Source organism: Dendrobates tinctorius, unplaced genomic scaffold (assembly GCF_039654945.1).
Source record: "Dendrobates tinctorius isolate UK_male_01 unplaced genomic scaffold, ASM3965494v1 ptg000189l, whole genome shotgun sequence".
Lineage (NCBI taxonomy): Eukaryota > Metazoa > Chordata > Amphibia > Anura > Dendrobatidae > Dendrobates > Dendrobates tinctorius.
In genome coordinates, this window is record NW_027361856.1 from 9,202,223 (window position 1) to 9,218,855 (window position 16,633).

Consider the following 16,633-nt stretch of genomic DNA (forward strand, 5'->3'; position numbering starts at 1 on the left):
CGGTATACGGAAGCTCTTGTGGGGTGTTCCCGGTATACGGCAGCTCTTGTGGGGTGTTCCCTGCATACGGCAGCTCTTGTGGGGTGTTCCCTGCATACGGCAGCTCTTGTTGGGTGTTCCCGGTATACGGCAGCTCTTGTGGGGTGTTCCCTGTATGCGGCAGCTCTTGTGGGGTGTTCGCTGTATACGGCAGCTCTTGTGGGGTATTCCCAGTATACGGCAGCTCTTGTGGGGTGTTCCCAGTAAACGTCAGGTCTTGTGGGGTGTTCCCTGTATACGGCAGCTCTTGTGGGGTGTTCCCTGTATATGGCAGCTCTTGTGGGGTGTTCCCAGTATACGGCAGCTCTTGTGGGGTGTTCCCTGTATATGGCAGCTCTTGTGGGGTGTTCCCGGTATACGGCAGCTCTTGTGGGGTGTTCCCTGTATACGGCAGCTCTTGTGGGGTGTTCCCTGTATACCGCGGGTCTTGTGGGGTGTTCCCTGTATATGGCTGCTCTTGTGGGGTGCTCCCGGTATACGGCAGCTCTTGTGGGGTGTTCCCGGTATACCGCAGCTCTTGTGGTGTGTTCGCTGTATACGGCAGCTCTTGTGGGGTGTTCCCAGTATACCGCGGGTCTTGTGGGGTGTTCCCTGTATATGGCTGCTCTTGTGGGGTGTTCCCGGTATACGGCAGCTCTTGTGGGGTGTTCCCGGTATACGGCAGCTCTTGTGGGGTGTTCGCTGTATACGGCAGCTCTTGTGGGGTGTTCCCTGTATACGGCAGCTCTTGTTGGGTGTTCCCGGTATACGGCAGCTCTTGTGGGGTGTTCCCGGTATACGGCAGCTCTTGTGGGGTGTTCCCGGTATACGGCAGCTCTTGTGGGGTGTTCGCTGTATACGGCAGCTCTTGTGGGGTGTTCCCAGTATACCGCGGGTCTTGTGGGGTGCTCCCAGTATACAGCAGGTCTTGTGAGGTCACTATAGCTATATCCTCACCTCTCCTCACTAACACCACTGCTCTCATATACATACATGTCACCCTCCTGTGTTTCTGTAGCAGTATGTATGTACCCTCATTCCCCTCATCACAGCGCAGAGCAGACCGCACACATCAGTTGTCCCATCTCCCGGGGGCGGGGCAGCGCTCACAGGCCCCGCCCCTGTCTCCATGGAGGCGGCACAGGCTCGTGGTACATAAGGCTCCGTAGTGCGCTCCGCCCTCAGACCCGGAGTGATGGAGCTGAGCGGTTACGCGCCGCTCCTGCTGCTTCTCTGCGTGCGGGCGGCGGCCGAGATCCACACCGTGTACTGGAACAGCACCAACCGCAGGTGAGCGATGCTCTGCAGGACAGTGCGGGGGCAATGCTCTGCATGGCTGCACACTCCGCAGCTTTGTCCTTCAGTAGGTGCAATGCTCTGCAGCTGCTCAGCTGGAATCTTGTCATTCTGTTCTGTGTGAAGTCCGGTGTGCTGCAGTAGTGATGGTCTGCAGCGGTGTCTCTGGTGCAGTGATCTAGAACAAAGTCTCGTTCTGCAGTGTCCGCGGCTAGTGAGGGAGGGTAATGCTCTGCAAGACGTGGTGTAATGTTCTGCAGTGCTCAGCCTGATGTCCTGGAGTAGTGAGGGGTAATGCTCTGCAGGACAGGGTTTGGTGTGATGCTCTGCAGTGTCCTGGAGTAGTAGTGGGGGGGTAATGCTCTGCAGTGTCCTGTAGTAGTGAGGGGTAATGCTCTGCAGGACAGGGTTTGGTGTGATGCTCTGCAGTGTCCTGGAGTAGTGAGGGGTAATGCTCTGCAGGTCAGGGTTTGGTGTGATGCTCTGCAGTGTCCTGGAGTAGTGGGGGGGTAATGCTCTGCAGTGCTCAGCCTGATGTCCTGGAGTAGTGGGAGGTAATGCTCTGCAGGACAGTGTTTGGTGTGATGCTCTGCAGTGTCCTGGAGTAGTGGGGGGGGTAATGCTCTGCAGGACAGGGTTTGGTGTGATGCTCTGCAGTGTCCTGGAGTAGTGGGAGGTAATGCTCTGCAGGACAGGATTTGGTGTGATGCTCTGCAGTGTCCTGTAGTAGTGGGAGGTAATGCTCTGCAGGACAGGGTTTGGTGTGATGCTCTGCAGTGTCCTGTAGTAGTAGTGGGGGGGTAATGCTCTGCAGGACAGGGTTTGGTGTGATGCTCTGCAGTGTCCTGGAGTAGTGGGAGGTAATGCTCTGCAGGACAGGATTTGGTGTGATGCTCTGCAGTGTCCTGTAGTAGTAGTAGTGGGGGGGTAATGCTCTGCAGGACAGGGTTTGGTGTGATGCTCTGCAGTGTCCTGGAGTAGTGGGAGGTAATGCTCTGCAGGACAGGGTTTGGTGTGATGCTCTGCAGTGTCCTGTAGTAGTGGGAGGTAATGCTCTGCAGGACAGTGTTTGGTGTGATGCTCTGCAGTGTCCTGGAGTAGTGAGGGGTAATGCTCTGCAGGACAGTGTTTGGTGTGATGCTCTGCAGTGTCCTGTAGTAGTGGGGAGGTAATGCTCTGCAGGACAGTGTTTGGTGTGATGCTCTGCAGTGTCCTGGAGTAGTGAGGGGTAATGCTCTGCAGGACAGTGTTTGGTGTGATGCTCTGCAGTGTCCTGGAGTAGTGAGGGGTAATGCTCTGCAGGACAGTGTTTGGTGTGATGCTCTGCAGTGTCCTGGAGTAGTGAGGGGTAATGCTCTGCAGGACAGGGTTTGGTGTGATGCTCTGCAGTGTCCTGGAGTAGTGGGGGGGGTAATGCTCTGCAGGACAGGGTTTGGTGTGATGCTCTGCAGTGTCCTGGAGTAGTGGGGGGGGTAATGCTCTGCAGGACAGGGTTTGGTGTGATGCTCTGCAGTGTCCTGGAGTAGTGGGGGGGTAATGCTCTGCAGGACAGGGTTTGGTGTGATGCTCTGCATTGTCCTGGAGTAGTGGGGGGGTAATGCTCTGCAGGACAGGATTTGGTGTGATGCTCTGCAGTGTCCTGTAGTAGTGAGGGGTAATGCTCTGCAGGACAGGGTTTGGTGTGATGCTCTGCTGTGTCCTGTAGTAGTGGGGGGTAATGCTCTGCAGGACTGGGTTTGGTGTGATGCTCTGCAGTGTCCTGTAGTAGTGGGAGGTAATGCTCTGCAGGACAGGGTTTGGTGTGATGCTCTGCAGTGTCCTGTAGTAGTAGTAGTGGGGGGGTAATGCTCTGCAGGACAGGGTTTGGTGTGATGCTCTGCAGTGTCCTGGAGTAGTGGGAGGTAATGCTCTGCAGGACAGGATTTGGTGTGATGCTCTGCAGTGTCCTGTAGTAGTGGGAGGTAATGCTCTGCAGGACAGGGTTTGGTGTGATGCTCTGCAGTGTCCTGTAGTAGTAGTGGGGGGGTAATGCTCTGCAGGACAGGGTTTGGTGTGATGCTCTGCAGTGTCCTGGAGTAGTGGGAGGTAATGCTCTGCAGGACAGGATTTGGTGTGATGCTCTTCAGTGTCCTGTAGTAGTGAGGGGTAATGCTCTGCAGGACAGGGTTTGGTGTGATGCTCTGCAGTGTCCTGTAGTAGTGGGAGGTAATGCTCTGCAGGACAGGATATGATGTGATGCTCTGCAGTGTCCTGTAGTAGTGAGGGGTAATGCTCTGCAGGACAGGATTTGGTGTGATGCTCTGCAGTGTCCTGTAGTAGTGGTGGGTAATGCTCTGCAGGACAGGATTTGGTGTGATGCTCTGCAGTGTCCTGTAGTAGTGGGGGTAATGCTCTGCAGTGTCCTGTAGTAGTGGGGGTAATGCTCTGCGGGACAGGATTTGATGTGGTGATGCTCTGCAGTGTCCTGTAGTAGTGGGGGGGTAATGCTCTGCAGGACAGGGTTTGGTGTGATGCTCTGCAGTGTCCTGTAGTAGTGGGGGGGTAATGCTCTGCAGGACAGGATTTGGTGTGATGCTCTGCAGTGTCCTGGAGTAGTGGGGGGTAATGCTCTGCAGGACAGGGTTTGGTGTGATGCTCTGCAGTGTCCTGGAGTAGTGGGGGGTAATGCTCTGCAGGACGGAGGATTTGGTGTGATGCTCTGCAGCCCCAGGTACCAGCGTGTTCCTTTCCCTTCTGGGATCTGAATCATAATTGTCACTGTCGTCTCTCCATTGTGTGTGTGTGATGTCACTGCCGTCTCTCCAGTGTGTGTGTCACTGTGTGTGATGTCACTGCCGTCTCTCCTGTGTGTGTGTGTGTGTGTGTGTCACTGTGTGTGATGTCACTGCCGTCTCTCCAGTGTGTGTGTGATGTCACTGCTGTGTCACTGTGTGTGATGTCACTGCCGTCTCTCCAGTGTGTGTGTGTCACTGTGTGTGATGTCACTGCCGTCTCTCCTGTGTGTGTGTGTGTCACTGTGTGTGATGTCACTGCTGTGTCACTGTGTGTGATGTCACTGCTGTGTCACTGTGTGTGATGTCACTGCTGTGTCACTGTGTGTGATGTCACTGCCGTGTCACTGTGTGTGATGTCACTGCCGTCTCTCCAGTGTGTGTGTGTGTCTGACTGTGTGTGATGTCACTGCCGTCTCTCCAGTGTGTGTGTGTGTCTGACTGTGTGTGATGTCACTGCCGTCTCTCCAGTGTGTGTGTGTGTGTCTGACTGTGTGTGATGTCACTGCCGTCTCTCCAGTGTGTGTGTGTGTCTGACTGTGTGTGATGTCACTGCCGTCTCTCCAGTGTGTGTGTGTGTGTGTCTGACTGTGTGTGATGTCACTGCCGTCTCTCCAGTGTGTGTGTGTGTGTCTGACTGTGTGTGATGTCACTGCCGTCTCTCCAGTGTGTGTGTGTGTCTGACTGTGTGTGATGTCACTGCCGTCTCTCCAGTGTGTGTGTGTGTGTGTGTCTGACTGTGTGTGATGTCACTGCCGTCTCTCCAGTGTGTGTGTGTGTGTCTGACTGTGTGTGATGTCACTGCCGTCTCTCCAGTGTGTGTGTGTGATGTCACTGCTGTGTCACTGTGTGTGATGTCACTGTCGTCTCTCCAGTGTGTGTGTGTCACTGTGTGTGATGTCACTGCCGTCTCTCCTGTGTGTGTGTGTCACTGTGTGTGATGTCACTGCTGTGTCACTGTGTGTGATGTCACTGCTGTGTCACTGTGTGTGATGTCACTGCTGTGTCACTGTGTGTGATGTCACTGCCGTCTCTCCAGTGTGTGTGTGTCACTGTGTGTGATGTCACTGCCGTCTCCAGTGTGTGTGTGTGTGTGTGTGTGTCTGACTGTGTGTGATGTCACTGCCGTCTCTCCAGTGTGTGTGTGTGTGTGTCTGACTGTGTGTGATGTCACTGCCGTCTCTCCAGTGTGTGTGATGTCTGCGGACCGCTCGCTCTGTGTGTGACGGTTGTGAGGCCGCTCTGTGGTTGTGGAGGGCAGCACACAGGTCCCTGTTGTCACACAGTGCAGGGGGAGGGTACAGTTTCACTGCAGATGTGTGTGGGGGAGGGGTATTGTCCACTGGTGTGGACATGGGGGGAGTGGGGGGCGGCGGACACCTCTGGGGACTGTCCCGCACTTCACTCCAAAAACCAGAACTTCAGGAGCATCACCCCATCCCCAGCTGCATCTGGTGGGCATAGTAGTACCACTCCCTGATGGAGACAGCTGCGCAGTGTGCCCAGAGGAAGCCAGGCACGCCTGATGGAGGTAGTGGTCTGGGGGCTTTCAGTCCCTGTTTTTTCCTCAGGATGGCCGTGCAGGAAGCGTCCCCTCTTGCACTCCTTCCTTTCTCAGACCCTGCTGCCCCTCCTTTCTCTCTGGCCGTTCCCGGGCACAGTGCCAGGCACAGAGGGGGGAGCGGGTACTTTCCTGCCCAAGGGCTGCAGTTGTCAGCTCTGTGGCCCAGTCCGATCAGTCAGGTATGTAGGTAGAACTGGTAAATCAGCTGCCGCTTATCTCCAGGCCCTGCAGGCAGAGCCGGCCTCGCCCCATCCCTGGCAGTCCAGCCGCACATTCCCAGCAACTCCCAGGAGCTTGCACTCTACAGCTGCAGCCTCCTGCTTGGCTCCGAGTGTTGCATGTAATCCTGTGCACACAGTGCAGCCGCACGGCGGGAGGGGGGACGACCGCCAGATTAGGCTCAGGTTACCAGGAAAGTGGCATTTCCAGTTTTAGAGTAAAACCTCAGAGCACCAACCAACCCACCACTTGTGCTTACAAGGGGCTGCGCCCAGTATGTCAGAGTTGCCCCACCGTCTGTACCTACGAGGCGCACGGCGCCCAGTATGTCAGAGGTGCCCCACCGCCTGTACATACGAGGCGCACGGTGCCCAGTATGTCAGAGGTGCCCCACCGTCTGTACCTACGAGGCGCACGGTGCCCAGTATGTCAGAGGTGCCCCACCGCCTGTACATACGAGGCGCACGGTGCCCAGTATGTCAGAGGTGCCCCACCGCCTGTACATACGAGGCGCACGGTGCCCAGTATGTCAGAGGTGCCCCACTGCCTGTACATACGAGGCGCACGGTGCCCAGTATGTCAGAGGTGCCCCACCGTCTGTACCTACGAGGCGCACGGTGCCCAGTATGTCAGAGGTGCCCCACCGCCTGTACATACGAGGCGCACGGCGCCCAGCATGTCAGAGGTGCCCCACCGCCTGTATATAACGAGGCACAGCGCCCAGTATGTCAGAGGTGCCCCACCGCCTGTACATACGAGGCGCACGGTGCCCAGTATGTCAGAGGTGCCCCACCGTCTGTACCTACGAGGCGCACGGTGCCCAGTATGTCAGAGGTGCCCCACCGCCTGTACATACGAGGCGCATGGTGCCCAGTATGTCAGAGGTGCCCCACCCCCTGTACCTACGAGGGGCACGACGCCCAGTATGTCAGAGGTGCCCCACCGCCTGTACCTACGAGGAGCACGACGCCCAGTATGTCAGAGGTGCCCCACCGCCTGTACATCCGAGGTGCACGGTACCCAGTATGTTAGAGGTGCCCCACCGCCTGTACATAACGAGGCGCAGCGCCCAATATGTCAGAGGTGCCCACCGCCTGTACATAACGAGGAGCAGCTCCCAATATGACACATGTGCCCCACTGCCTGTACATACAAGGCGCACAGCGCCCAATATGTCAGAGGTGCCCCACCGCCTGTACATAACGAGGCGCAGTGCCCAATATGACACATGTGCCCCACTGCCTGTACATACGAGGCGCACAGCGCCTAGTATGTCAGAGGTGCCCCACCGCCTGTACATATAAGGCGCAGCGCCCAATATGTCAGAGGTGCCCCAACACTTGTACATACGAGGCGCAGCACCCAATATATTAGAGGTGCCCCACCGCCTGTACATACGAGGTGCAGCGCCCAATATGTCAGAGGTGCCCCACCGCCTGTACATAACGAGGCGCAGCGCCCAATATGTCAGAGGTGCCCCACCGCCTGTACATAACGAGGCGCAGCGCCCAATATGTCAGAGGTGCCCACCGCCTGTACATAACGAGGAGCAGCGCCCAATATGACACATGTGCCCCACTGCCTGTACATACGAGGCGCACAGCGCCCAATATGTCAGAGGTGCCCCACCGCCTGTACATAAGAGGGACAGCGCCCAATATATCAGAAGTCCCCAATGTGTCTGGACCCCTTTCTAAAATACCAGTGATTTGCAGTGCCGCTGTTATTCTAGGTGACTGTTGTGTGAAACTTTCCTCCTCCAGGGATAACAGAAGGTGGCGGCAGCCTGAGTGCTCTCACCCTCGTCACTTGTACTTTTTAACAAGAGCGTCTTATTTCTGACTGTCCCTTCCCCCGTTCACAGACAATACACTCGTCTGTAAACACCGCGTCATTGCCCAGAATGTGCATCTTGGTAAAAGTAAACAGGCCCGGGAGGGCAGCCTAAAATCACACGTCCCCAACCAGTCCGCCCAGCATCGGGGCCAGTAACTGATTAACTCAGGGTTATGTGCCGAACACAACACCCTCCTGCACATGGCACCGCACCAGCTGTACTCTGCTCAACCAAAGAGCCTCTTGTCCTCCAGACATAGGTGCTACGCTGTACTCTGGTTCTCCACAGAGACGACCCCAACTCATGTCACATGTGGTCCTAGCACCAATAGAGGGAATGGTTCGGACACTACATACTTGGCCTTGTGATCAGTGGAGCCCTGTGTATCAACTCACTGGCCTCTCCATTAGGAGTGAACTAATGTGATTGCAGTGCGCTTCACTGGCTGTCATGAACATGGCTCCTTTATTTCCATGTAATTGTTTCAGCTAGGTGGAGGGGGCACCCAAAACTGCGCAACTAGTGTAGTTGGGTCATTTACAATGCAACCTTCCATTATGGCATAAATTCCGCTATGTGGACCCAGCGTGTACCCCATGGCAGGACCCTTAATTGCACTTTTGGAAAGGGCTATACACTTAGGAGTTAATAAACCAGAGCTGGGGTACATGCCTGTCGCCCCTTCTATAAGCAACACACTGTATAGACTGAATTTGACAACAAGCCTTTCACTATGCAGAGACTGGGACAAATCACTCCCACAGATCACCCAAATGTTTCCAATTTCACGGCTGGGTAATGAGGGGATTTACATGGTCCCTTGTGACTGCACTCTATGGAGGGGGCTCGGGTTAACAAGGCTGAGATGTTTATCACCTGGAGCTGAGGGGGGGAACCAAATGTCACCATTAGCAGGAGGGTGAAGAGGGCACGCGTGTGCCAGGATTGGGTGTGGACCCTTGTATGTATAGCTCTGTGTACTCAGCACATCTACAGAACAATGCTAGTGACCTGTATTGTCTCTATAATGGCTTCAGAAGCTTCTAACTTAGTTGTCTGGCCCAGACACCCTCCATGTCAGTCGTGTGAGTGGTGACGTAATATGGCACCCGCTCAGCTTTCTGTAGCTGGTCCGGAGTCTGGGAAAGCTGGGTGATGGCCCCTGATGGGATGTTCTGAGGGGAGATTACTGTGCTATGTTTTCAGGAAGGGGGAAAGCTTCGCCCTTATCTCTCCCAGAGATGTACGAGTGTGAGTGGCTCACAACCTATGTACATTGTGCAATATTTGAGCCGTGCCAAGATATTCCCACCTGACTCCACCATGCTGATAAACCCCCCTACATGTCTGGAACTGGAGAAAACTGCAGACCCCAGAAAAAGACGCATGTTCTTGTGTGGGGAGTCGGGACCATTCTGCACCTGGCAGACACCACTGACTCATCATTACACATCAGCTCTTCTCATCGCCACACACCCCAGGGCCAGGGTTCACTCGAAAGGAAACCATCTTTATCAACACGGCACTTACTCCAAAATTCCCAGTGCTGACTTAACGTGCTCAGTGCTGACTCCACAAACCTCCCCTCCAGGCCCCCTGCTGACTGGTCTATTACACACCGGCTGCCCCCACTTGTCAGCGCCCAGGTGCTAAAAGGGTTAATGCACAATGTCACATGACAGCGAGAACACCTCCCCCGATATTACACCCCAATAACTGTCCTGTCTTCTCTCCACAGCTTCAGGAATGACTACACCGTACAAGTCCAGCTCTTAGACTACCTGGACATTGTGTGTCCGCATTACGAGGATGACCGAGCTGCAGGCACCGCTGTGGAAAGGTACACTTTGTTCCTGGTGGAGCACGAAGAGTATGCCACCTGCAAACCAGTCTCCAAAAACCAAGTCCGATGGGAGTGCAACAACCCCTTCAATCTGAACGGCCCCGAGAAGTTCCGGGTGAAGTTTCAGAAGTTCACAGCCTTCAGCCTCGGCAAGGAGTTCAAGGAGGGGCACAGCTATTACTATATCTGTAAGTGATGCTACTACTGGCACTACTACCCCTATATCTGTAAATGGCACTACTACTACTGTGGGGTCACCTCTGCTACTACTGCTACTGTAGGGGGTTACTACTACTAATGCTACTTGGGGTGTGTACTGATGTAGGGGTCGCTGCTGCTACTACTTCTACTACTATAAGGGTCGTGGCTGCTACTGGCACTACTACTGCTACTATTATTGCTACTTTTGCTGCTGCTGCTACTGGCACATTTACTGTCAATGCTGCTACTGGCACATTTACTGCTACTGGCACTAGTACTACAGGCACTACTGCTGCTACTGGCACTATTACCCCTATATCTGTAAATGGCACTACTGCCGTAGGGGTCACTACTATGGTAAGGGTCACTGCTGCTGCTACTAGTACCGGTACTACTACTGTAAGGGGCTCGTTACTTCTACTACTGCCGCTGGGGGCACTGCGCTAGGCCTCCTGCCTCTAGATATGTGAGGGGCACAGAGAAACTTCATGCACTTGTTCATTTCACATCCACTCCCTGAAAGGTCGAAAAGATCCATGCACTTTAGTTGTCCGGTGGATACACGGAAATCCCTTGGGTTCCACAAGGTGATATGATGGAGATGTCCACAGGGTGATTGGGGAATGCCATTCCCTGTGCTTGCTCTTCCCATGCCAGGTGATCTCTGGAGCTGACATTTCTGTGGCACACAGCTGTGTTTTGGGGCTCCATCCCATAATCCCTGTCTGTGTGAGACTCTCTCCTCCGCGCTGGCACCGACCCGGCACATGCATGGACAGGATACAGCGGGTGGGGGTGAGCCTGTCTCTACATGCGGCCTAGGTGTGTCTTGTAGGATCCAGGCTCGGATGTTGGAGGAGTCTCTTGACAGACTGTGTGGAGGAGAAATCAGGGCAATGAATAATCTGTCCAAGAAACACACACTACCTGAAAAAACATCTTCAGGAAGGTGCTGGGGAGGGTGTTCCTGTTGGGGGCACTGTTTATGGGAAGGTTTCCTTACTCCAGTGGTCTCCAGCCTCTGCAGGAGGATTGTTTATTACACATTTATTATAGAGCGCTATCATTCTGCAGCGCTTTACAGACCTTATCATCGCTGTCCCGGATGGGACTCGCAATCTAGTTTCCCTATCAGTATGTTTTTGGAGTGTGGGAGGAAACTGGAGTACCTGGAAGAAACCAACACAAACATGGGGATAATAAACAAACTCCTTGCAGATGTCATCCTTGGTGGGATTTAAACCCAGGACCCCATCGCTCCAAAGCCACAGTGCCCAACCACTGAACCACCTGCTGTCCGATCTGCTTTCTGACTCCGGAGAATCTTCTTGTTCTGACATTGGCTTCTTTGTCATTACAGCCAAACCCATTCACCATCATGGGGACTCGTGCTTGAAGCTGAAGGTCCATGTTGCCAGCAAAGCCAGTAAGTTTCCAGCATAAGTCAGGGCATAGGCCAAGCACAGCGTGATGATGGATAATATGACCCCACCAGTAATAAGACTGCTCGAACATTCCCAATAAACAGCTGCCTCCCTGGGTTTGAGGCGTGACTCTTGGGCCATGGCCACCTCACACCACCATCATGGTATTGTCGTGTATGGGTTTGAGGATGAGGATAATCTCTCTATTCTTTTCTTTCTCAGCTCAGCAGCCGTCAACTAATATCCACACGCCAAGGGCCCGGGTTGTAGCAGGTAAGAACCCTGTGGCCGCTCTTGCACTGGGGCTGCCATACATAAACTTCTCCTAAGGGACTTTGGTCCTGCTCCACCTCTCCATCCTCCCTGATCCATGAAATCAGGACCATATGCCACAACATCTAGCCCAAGATGTAGAGCAGCAGTGGTGTACATGGTGTCCTGGGCGGGAGGGGGAGATGATTCTTGAGGACTCCCAAATGAAAGACAATGACAATTCTCTCTCTCTCTCTCCAGATGACCCAGCGGCGGCACTTCCTGACGTTCTACGGAGCATTGCTCATAACTCTGCCGATCGGTCGGTCTCACTCGCGCTCTGTGGACTAATGCTGCCTTTGCTCTTTGCTCTGGGACTATGATGTAATATTATTGGACATCGGCCAAAAGCTAATGGAGATGTAGCAGAAAGCGCTCGTCTGGTGACCAAAGAATGCCTTTAGACGCACAATGTGTAGCCAAAGAACACGTGAAGGCGCAGCTTCTGCACGCTTGGCACACCGCGTGTGGACACGGACTGTCCTGCTCAGGGGTCCTTATCTCAGCAGAATCTTGCCGTAATAGATCTGCGTCACGACCCCTGAAAATCTCTATGAGATGGTGGATGACTAAAGCAGTCGGCAGCGCCCTCGTTAACAGTATTGGCCCCGCTTAGGGGCCCCCATAGTGTAGCCATATGTATATATGTAAATGATAGAGTATATTTATAGAGGCCTCCTTATTCTAGATGCCTGCTGTCCTGCATAGGCAGACGCTGCCTCCTGGCTGGAGTGCCATCTTGAGAAGACGGTGTATAATTGTGCAAAAGAAGAACACGTATACGTCTTATAGAACTGGGATTTTATATGTCGCAAATAAAAGATTTCTACATTTATTATAGATTGCACGTTATTTCAGACCATTGCATAATAACCCCAGGAGATGGCACACCAACATGGAGACGTATGTGACCCCCATATACTGACCTGACAGACAATAAGGGTTCATACCCACTTGCGGGAAATACGGACGAGTGCAATCCGTTAAAAAAACAACAAAAAAAAACAGATTGCACTCGGACCAATGTTAGTCAATGGGTGACATCCTGCTTGCGATTTATTTATTTTTTTCCTCAGCTGCAATCCAACTGAAAAAAATCGCAAATGCAAGTCAGTGGGTGCAAGAAATCGCACAGCATATGGACCATCCGTATGCCGTCCGTTTTTTACGGATACATTACCATTCTGTGTCATAGAACACTGTAAATGGTCCTGTAAATGACTGTAGAAAAATAGTTGCAGAGAAAAAACGCATGTCATACGGATGCTATGTGAGAATAACCGCCATGTACTCGCATGACACTCGTCCGTTTTTTTAGTCTGGAAATCGGACCCTTTTTTTTTTTTTTTTTTTTTCTCGCAAATGGGTATGAGCCCTTACCTCGGGAGCGGAGACAGGTGACCCCATAACCTGAACGGACACATAACCGCAGGAGATGGTGTGGCACAGCACCACCAACATGGAGGGGGAGACGTTTGTGACTCTCTGAGTAGACACAACCATAGGAGATGGCACAACACCACTAAAATGGAGGGGACGTATGTGACCTCATCCTGACCAGACGTGTAATAACCCCGGGAGAGGGCACAGCACCACAAACATGGAGGAGACGTATGTGACCCCATATGCTGACCAGACACACAATCCCCAGAGTGCACAGCGACACAAATATGGGAGACTTATGAGACTCCAAAGTAACCAAGGGAGAGGGTACCGCATCACCAACATGGAAGAGACATATGTGACACTGTATATCCTGACCAGACACAACATCAGGAGAGGGCACAACACTACGAACATGGAGAATTGGTATGTGACCCCACATCCTGGACAGATACATAACCCCTGAAGAGGGCACACTACCAAAATGGACGCGAAGACTGTGTGTGACCCCAAATCCTGACCACACACAGAATAACCCCAGGTGAGGGCAAAGCACCATAAAAATGGAGACTTATGTGAAGCTGTGAGGGGGAATAGTTTGTGAACTTGTCAAACCAAGGAAAGGCAACAGGCAGCTATGGATGGGTACTTTGGTTATTTAGGAAATAGTCATATTTTCTGACACCTCCCCCTTATGGACTGCGCTAAGGAGGCAGGACCCCTTGGGATAACCCGTCTGCATTGCCATGCTCTCTGCCTTTTTTTCTGTTTGACGGTAAAGTCACACTGCTGGAGGGCAAGGCTCCAGCATAGCAACCTTCCGTTGGTACCAGACACTGTGTGCAGCCAACTCAGGGGGTTGTGGTTGGTCACCACGGTAAAGGTGCGCCCGTACAGGTAGGGCTGCAAACGTTGCAGGGCCCAAACCATAGCCAATCACTCCTCTATTGTCGAATAGGCCACTTCCCTCGGCAGGAGCTTCTGGCTCAGGTACAAGACAGGGTGCTCTTAGTTCCCCGAGTTGACCTGGCTGAGCACAGCACCGAGGCCAAACTCGCTGGCGTCGGTCTGTACTAAGAACGGCCAAATGTCAACTGACCTTAGCACAGGGGAGCTGCTCAGGGCTGTTTCCAGAGCCCGAAAGGCCACCTCACATTTGTTTGTCTAATCGATTATATGAGGTAGCTTTTTCTTGGTGAGGTCCATCAAGGGCTTCACAAGGCTACTAAAGTTTTGTACAAAGCGCCTATAGTACCCTGCAGTGTCCAAGAAGGACATCACCTGTGCTGCACCTCGTCAGAGATCTGATAAGATATCGGCCGAATTTGGGCATGATTCCCAATGTCCACCTCATGAACTACTAGCTCGGTCCTTCCAGGTATGTTGGTAAACACTGCCCGGAAGGATTCCAGTGTGGTTCGCAGCTGCGATCACTGGTGTGCGGATAGCAAGGCACTTACCTCCCCATCCTCTATGGACCAGCCAGCCTTAACTTGGGCCGGCATGTCCAGGAGAAGGCCTTCCTCCCCAACCTCGGGCAGGTTGCAGACCGGAAGGACGCAGGCTTCACGTTCTTGATGAGCTTTCATCATATTGACGTGGAAGGCCTTGCACCTACCCCGAGCGTGGTCAAGAGTGATCGCGTTGGTGACTGGGTTGAGCTGTTGGTGTAAGGCGCACGGACCCTCCCAGGTTGCCTGGAACCTATCCTTTGGTACGGGGACCAGCACCCACACCTGATCTACCTGTGCTTTTGGTCAGCCTGGGCCTGCGCCATGTTGTCATGTACCAACTGCGTCAAGGTCTGCATCTTGTCAAGGAAGCGCATGACACTGCATGATGGACCCTTCCGAAGGGCACGGCTCTTCTTCCCATGATTCCCTTACCAATCCAAGGGGGTCCCTGGACTTGCCTGCCTTACAGGAGCTCAACGGGGGAAAACCTCGTCAAGGCCTGGGGATCCTCTCTGTAATCAAATAGCAGGTGAGGGAGATACTGCTCCCAGTCGCATCCTTGAGTCTCAACTAGCATTTTTAGCATCTGTTTGAGGGTACCGTTGAAGCGCTCACACAAACCATTGGTTTGGGGGTGATGCGCGCTCGATACCAGATGCTTCACATGCATTTTCTTACAGAGAGCCTCCATTAGGCGAGACATGAATTGAGTCCCCTGGTCGGTAAGCATCTCCCTGGCAAATCCTACTTGCGAAAAGATGGCCAACAGGGCCTCCGCCACCTTATCTGCCCTAGTTCAGGACAGAGCCACTGCCCTCCGCAGTACTGGGTAGCATAGTCTACCACAGTAAGGATGTAATGCTTTCTACAGCTGTTGGGTATGGCCAGTGGTCCCACAATGTCCACATAATTCCTCTGGAAAGGCTCCTCTATCACTGGCAAAGAGATGAGGGGTGCCTTGGGAGCAGGCCCTGACTTCCTCATTCTTTGACATGTGGTACAGGAGCGGCAGTAGTTGGTTACATCTGTCCCAAATTTGGGCCAATAGAAGTGTTGAGACAGCCGGGCCTTAGTTTTGCTGATCCCCCAAGTGTCCAGCGAGTGGAATCTCTTGGGCATTCCGTAACAACTCACCCCTAAATTGATAGGGTACGACCAGCTGTCTTTCCCTAAACCACTCTTTTTGGGATTTACCGGGAACAGTCTCCTCGTACAACCTCTCTTATTCTCAGAATACCCTCTATTTATCAGTCTCGGAGGTGGGCTTCTCAGCAAGGTGTCTCAAGGCCTCTAGGCTAGCATATGAGTGCAGAGCAGCCTGGAACTCCTGGATGGAGGCAGCTAGAAGTGACGTTAAGGTTCCTTCCTCACGGGGACTGTCTGAGACCTGCTCTGGGTCCTTCTGTGGTTCAGTCATCCTTCTGACTGAGGTGGGTCCAGAAGGCATGGCATTACCTGTATTCTGGGCACTCTGACTGTGGGTGACAGCGGCTATATAGGTCATCTCCCTGGGGATTACCACAGTCCCATCAGCCCGCTCGGCTATGGGTACTAACTCCCCATCCACCCGTTACCTCAGGAGCAGTGCTATATATGGGACAGTTACCTTCGGCAAGGTCACCTTCCTTTTGTGGCTCTGGTCAATTGCACGGCATCACCTTCTTCATGGTTCCCGTGCCTCTCCCCATTTCCTTTAGCGCTGCCGCTTGCTCCTGTTAGGGGTTCCCCAGACAGCACCCTGCAGCGTGGGGTGGCTGAGTACGCCTGTACCGTCAGGCACATCATCATTATCAGGTAAAGCATGCACAGTCACATCATTAGCAGTAACATTACCCTCAATATCAGACCGCGGAGGGGTGTCGGGGACATAATATGCAACCATCCTCCTCAAATCAGTCCCCAACTGCGGGGAAGTTTTTGGACAACCCCACTTCCTTCACCCCGCTCCCGGCACCCCAATCTATAAAAACGCGGGCCATCCGCACGGGACAGCGGATGCCCCCCAATCCTGGTGACAGTCAGGGTTTTCCCACCAGTTCGGGTCAGCTGAGGGTTCATTTGGCCCCGGTGTCTTTGAGGCCTATAGTGACATTGTTCCCCATGATGAATTCCTGCAAATTTTCACAGGCCCTCCCACCTGCCCCACCCACAAAAAGAACTGCATTAGACCCTGAGGCCTTGGCTGGTGGGTTCTTCTGCTTCTCCAAAAAAGTGGCGCTGAAATGTCCAGTCCGACTGCAGAAATAACACTTGCAGGGATTGGATGTAGGCCTGGCGTTGGCAAAGGGAACAAGGCCTCCAGTGGGTCGGC

General features: G+C 53.4%; 1 protein-coding gene across 1 annotated transcript; it reads left to right on the plus strand.

The window, feature by feature from the left end:
* The first annotated feature begins 1,159 nt into the window (after nucleotides 1–1,159).
* Nucleotides 1,160–12,320, plus strand: EFNA1 (ephrin A1). Its single transcript, XM_073552355.1, has 5 exons — nucleotides 1,160–1,308; nucleotides 9,444–9,736; nucleotides 11,110–11,175; nucleotides 11,396–11,446; nucleotides 11,687–12,320. Exons 1-5 carry the CDS (start codon nucleotides 1,214–1,216, stop codon nucleotides 11,806–11,808), a joined length of 627 nt encoding a protein of 208 aa, XP_073408456.1. The 5' UTR covers nucleotides 1,160–1,213; the 3' UTR covers nucleotides 11,809–12,320.
* Nucleotides 12,321–16,633: the final 4,313 nt, after the last annotated feature.

Bases quoted from the DNA above. Each gene is read 5' to 3' on its own strand.
- EFNA1 (XM_073552355.1), top strand. From the start codon at position 1,214: ATGGAGCTGAGCGGTTACGCGCCGCTCCTGCTGCTTCTCTGCGTGCGG. The intron at 1,309-9,443 runs GTGAGCGATGCT...TTCTCTCCACAG, and splicing joins TGGAACAGCACCAACCGCAG to CTTCAGGAATGACTACACCG. The intron at 9,737-11,109 runs GTAAGTGATGCT...TTGTCATTACAG, and splicing joins GCACAGCTATTACTATATCT to CCAAACCCATTCACCATCAT.